We start from the raw sequence: 5,289 nt of genomic DNA, 5'->3' as shown, positions 1-5,289 counted from the left end.
CACATAGAACTCTAGTGGTCTGGAGATTGTGAAAAAGATATGCTATACAAGCTTTTGAACAAAATACTTCAAGTCACATAGAACTCTAGTGGTCTGGAGATTGTGAAAAAGATATGCTATATAAGGCATTTGGATTCAGAAGGTTGGCAAAATTTTATTGAACAACACATAAATCACAAAATTTATCAGAAATGATAAAAAAATGACAATCAAAGCTAAAAATGTAAAAAGACTAACTGTAGAAAGAGATAATGTTCCAGATGTAAGAACACTTAATGTAAATAACTTATTGCAGGAGTCAACATTTTACCTAATAACATAAAACATAAATAAAATAATTCCAACCCAAGCACATCACATTGAGTACTTATTATGCCAAAGGAAACATTTTAAAAACGTTGTAATAGTGTGAGCAATCATGGAAGAATCAGTCATAAGAACATCCCTTACACAGTATGTACAAAGATCAAACTCATACCTTGCACATGACATTGACAGTAAAGTCAACAGCTGTTACACCAGTAATTTAGTAGCGCTATAACTTCCCTACCGTAATTTGAATAAAATCAGACTCAAGAATTTACTTGATTTGTTAAAAACTTCGACAAACAATCCAGTCAAGGATGGTCGAATGTGATGGTACAACACAGCACCTTCTTTAAATTCTTCAGAGGAAAGACATCTTTCCTCTAGAATCTACAAGTGAAAAAGTGGGAGATAAAATTAACATTTACTGTTCACTCATCTAGAAATAATGTATAAGACACAATTGGTGAAGACAGGAGACAAAGATTACTCATGCCTGATGTATGAGAAGAGAAAAGCCATAGTAGACAAACACTAACTAAACTAAAAATTTCCAAAATTCAGGAATTGACAATTGATTGATTACAACAATTTTAAAATTGGTTACAAATGATGATTTGAGCATGCAACAAAAGTAGATAGATTATACCCTCACTTTGTCCAAATCAAATTTACAAGAAATGGATCTCAATCATAGTGTTTGTGGACTTCAATCTATATTTCAATACAGTCATACTGACACACATCAAGTTATGTAAGAGAAAAAAAAATCACACACATGCAAATTTATCCAAGAAAATAATAAAATGACATCAGTTCCACACCTCAAATACATTTACATACACAAACACTTTAACTGTGTGATCCAGAGGTGTCAAAAGGAAATAAGGCTTCTAAATTATCACATATAATGACAACTAAGATTATCCACAAGACAACTTAAATTGGCAGGATAATAATAGGTTACAGAGCAAATATATAGCAAAATAGGCACGATAAAGATATGCAAGAGTTAACACAGATAATAGGCAAAGCAGACAGCAAAACAGACATATTTATCAAGACAGAGAATTGTATATACTGTATAACTGACTACAGCAGACATTGTGCAAACATCAGCAGCAAACTACATGTATTGGTAGCTGAGTATGTGATGATGCAAAAATCTGCTAAGATCCAAATTAACATTACATCACAGAGGCTCATTACGAAAATTGTGCACAAGGTAAAAAGAACAGTTTGAATGCAAGATGGCATACAGTAAAATGATGGTAAAAGAACATTAGCAATGACTCAATAGAACAGCAAAATAAGCTGATCATTTGCACAACTGTCTCGGATTAGATTTGAACATCCAACGTGCAACACACATTAAACTTGGCTAATTTGATAATTACTTGTGCTTCTTTGATATATATATATATGTATCAGGAGATTAGGACACTAATTCCATGTGACATTATTTACAAATGTGAATCATTAATATATTAATATGTTTCAAATTATTATACACATAAAATAAATGCTTTAAAGCTGTATAAGAAAACAAAAATACATACAGTAATTAACATGCAAATAAAACAACTATCATTTGCTTTGGGTTTTGAGTACTGTTACAATAGAGTGATCCATTGCAACTGTGTCCTACACCATAAAGACTTCAATAATTTGCCAAAAATTTAAAAATGGAAACATTAAAGGACTCTGTGAAAAGTCTCAATCTAAATGAATCAGACCTATAGCTTTCCGAAAACTTCCCATCAAAGGAAGATGGACAATAGGTAATAGCAAGAGTATATCCTCCAGTACTCCACAATCCCACATCACTAGGACCCCCTGAAGTGTCAGCAGCAAATTATATTATTTGTGGTCATCGTGTTCGGAGATGCCGTAGAACTTCGCCTGTAAACAGAAAGACAAAACTCAAATGCAGCCAGCAAGATTTAGATACATAAAAGCATACTAGCAAAGTGAAGGTGTTCTTTCAAACTCAATAGCAATATTAAAGTGTGCTTCTAAAATCTAAATTCAAACCACTGTAAAATTAAGTCAATTTTAAAAAGTGTAAAGTTTTGGGTTGAAGAGATATGCATGCTCCTATGCACCCCACAAAAAGTCTCAGTGTTTTTCATTAGTCCTCTGATTACTAGACCATTACACGAAAAGCAGATAAAACAAGATCTACATGACACACAATAGTTACTGGTGATATGTACTTCAAAACCCAAAAGAAAATTCTGGTTAAATAAAATTGTGTGATTACAACATGCATAGAAGTCAAGGAAATCTAAATTGGGAGAAAAAAGAAGGGAACTTACATAATGGACTTCAAAGAAGATCCATACTGGGATGCAAAAACAACAGGAAGTTAATGAGTTAGAAAAAAAAAAACCCTCAATGATTAGTCCTAGTAATATGACTAACTAGAAGTGGTCTGTGTTAAATTCTTAAAATGTTATAATGCAAGTTGTTTTCATTAAAAACTCAAACTGCACCCAAAATAAAGTGCCGGAAGGACATACACAGCTATGCAACAGTGGTCTGCTGTTCTCGACTTTGTGCAGCCACTCTTTCCTCCTCCTCACTGTCCCAAGAAACAAAATGCTGCAGAGCAACAAACAATAATCTGAATTTGAGTGACAATCACCAATAACAAACGTTTCAACCTGGATAAATTAAGTACTTCCAAAGGAACTTTTCCTAAATGAAATTCCTAAGAATTTGCATTAACAACTTTTGCTTTAGTACATATAAAAATTGTATTAAAACAGCAGCATAATAAATGTTGGTTACACTTCCCACCACACTGTAGACCAGAGCAAGAATACTTTTAACCAGGCACCCACACCAAATGTCTAACATAAGGGAACCTCACCTCATCATGAGCTTCTTGCTGTGAGCGGTTAGTATCTTCCTCATCATCGGAGTCATCTTCTCCAGAAGAGTCTGCAACAATTGTTTGTTTAAAGGAGTATATTTAAACAATATTTTAAAAAAACAAAAAAAAACAGGGGAAATGTATCAATTTTAGATTTATCTCATTATGTACCTTTGCTGAAAGAATTCTCCCCACTGTTTGAGCTGAGAACTTTTGCACGGGTCAGGCTGTCATAGCATGTGAGACACACACGCAGGGGCTTGGATGACTGATGAGGCAAGAGATAGCGTTTGTTGGAGCAAGGGTTGCAAACAACTGCTCCACATTTGCGGCAATGGTGCTGCAATACCAATTATAAATATCAAGAATTTAGATTCCTCCACAACAAATCACCTACACAGTTTACTGGTACCCATTAATTCAAATGAACTTACCCTCCTATTAAGAACGGTGAATTGGGACTTCTTACAGTGCATACATATTACAGCTTCAGCATCGGGAACCCACACAGCAGCATGCTCCTCCACTGCCTTCTTGCCACCTAAGTTATTACATAATAATTGCATAATTATTACATAATTATTTTTCAATTCTTTCAAATCATGTTAGAATCAATAGGGCAGGAGGGATGAAAATGTACAAATCTTTCATTGAGTGATATACTGACAACAAGTGTCTACTTACTCTTTCTTAAAAGATCTTCAATGCACTTATTTATGTGTGCCATCCATTCCTGCTTTTCAGTTGAAGTAGCAGCATATACCGCAAAGGACTTGGTAGAAGTACGAATCACCCATCCATTCCTAAAGTCTATGTTTACAACACAGAGAGAGCAGTGAGCAGAGTGCAGCATGCACACAAGAACAAAGCACCAACAATTGTTACTCACGTCCATCATCTTCCAAAGATTCAAGTTTAACTGCTTCCAGAGGTATGATGTGCTGTTTGTTATACTGTAGAAGTAAAAAGAAATTTAAACATATGCTCCAAATGGATCATGAAATCTTCGGCAAAGCACAAAAAGCTGAATACACCATACCTTTTTCCTGTTCATAAGGATATTTCCGTATACAAGAATGTCATTGAACAAGAAAAATTGACGAGCTTTGGCTCTTTTACGACACATTTTGGTAAGAACTCCTTCCCCTACCAAAACCCGCCCTGGGACAGCCAATGGCTAGAAAAAAGGTACAAAAGTAGAGAGAAAAAGAGACATACTTGATTGCTTTTAATTCAGACTTTTATCCAACTAACATACCTGCCCTGAACTGCCAAAGCAGCTCTCCACAAGTTGAATGCGCCGTGCATTGGCCTCACTGTTCACTGCAAATGTCAAGAGAGCAAGAGTTCTAGAACAGCTCTGATAGAGAAGAATGCATCTTTAGAGGTATACTGTTTAAATCTCTGAAATGACTTGTCAACTGGCTTGTCTCGGCATGCCCTTCATTGACATGACAGTAGGAGATCTAAAAGGAAAAACAGGACTGGCTTCGCTTCATGCACTTTAAAGAAGTACATGAGAATTAACAAACGATTAAACAAAAAATGAAACTATCATGACTAATAAGTTTATTGAATCAAGGGCATCTCTAGATTTGGCATAGGTTATTCTGGAATTTCTTATCAAACACCAAGGTGTGCAACAAAAATAAATTTTGTTGACAGAGTAAATCATTAGAAGTTGAAAAATTCTAATGTGACTGAATTGATAGTGATCTAAAACATAAATAGAGAGAAAATTGAATGAAGTTGAAAGAGAAAACGGTACATACCCAATCTATCCACCATGTTAGAAGACGAATAACGTCAATGAGAATGAGTCATAATTCGCTGACAAAAGCCTAATAAATTAGAGTTGACACTGCCTATAACTTGGATCTGCCCGTAGATTTTTAGCACAAACAATGTCAATTAGATATATTAATCAGAAAACAAAGATACAACACAAAAGGTAGATACGCCGTCACTAGAAGAGTACAGCGACAGGAATACAAAACACACCCTGCTGCTGGTCAAAATTTTGACAGTCGACAGTACGGTTGAGCACACGGGCGACATAGGAATCAGCGACACTAGCGCTCTGCGCTCTCGTCGGCTGCTTCGGT

At 35.2% G+C, this 5,289-nt stretch overlaps 1 protein-coding gene across 3 annotated transcripts; it reads right to left on the bottom strand.

The window, feature by feature from the left end:
- Positions 1 to 134: 134 nt before the first annotated feature.
- LOC113211455 (pleckstrin homology domain-containing family F member 2) lies at positions 135 to 5,192 on the bottom strand. Of its 3 annotated transcripts, none has more exons than XM_026429821.2 (10): positions 4,957 to 5,192; positions 4,443 to 4,507; positions 4,224 to 4,361; positions 4,074 to 4,137; positions 3,869 to 3,994; positions 3,619 to 3,725; positions 3,356 to 3,524; positions 3,182 to 3,252; positions 2,829 to 2,910; positions 135 to 2,208 (listed from the first exon to the last, which is right to left on the bottom strand). In XM_026429821.2, the coding sequence occupies exons 1-9, from the start codon at positions 4,970 to 4,972 to the stop codon at positions 2,833 to 2,835; spliced, it is 834 nt and encodes a 277-aa protein (XP_026285606.1). In that variant the 5' UTR covers positions 4,973 to 5,192; the 3' UTR covers positions 135 to 2,208; positions 2,829 to 2,832. The 3 variants fall into 3 exon arrangements, with proteins under 3 accessions (XP_026285606.1, XP_026285605.1, XP_026285607.1); XM_026429820.2 differs by lacking the exon at positions 2,829 to 2,910 and adding an exon at positions 2,625 to 2,650; XM_026429822.2 differs by lacking the exon at positions 2,829 to 2,910 and having other exon boundaries at positions 4,957 to 5,191.
- Positions 5,193 to 5,289: the final 97 nt, after the last annotated feature.

This window comes from Frankliniella occidentalis, unplaced genomic scaffold (genome assembly GCF_000697945.3).
Source record: "Frankliniella occidentalis isolate FOCC.00 unplaced genomic scaffold, Focc_3.1 Scaffold63, whole genome shotgun sequence".
NCBI lineage: Eukaryota > Metazoa > Arthropoda > Insecta > Thysanoptera > Thripidae > Frankliniella > Frankliniella occidentalis.
This window is presented reverse-complemented; position numbering and strand designations above follow the sequence as displayed.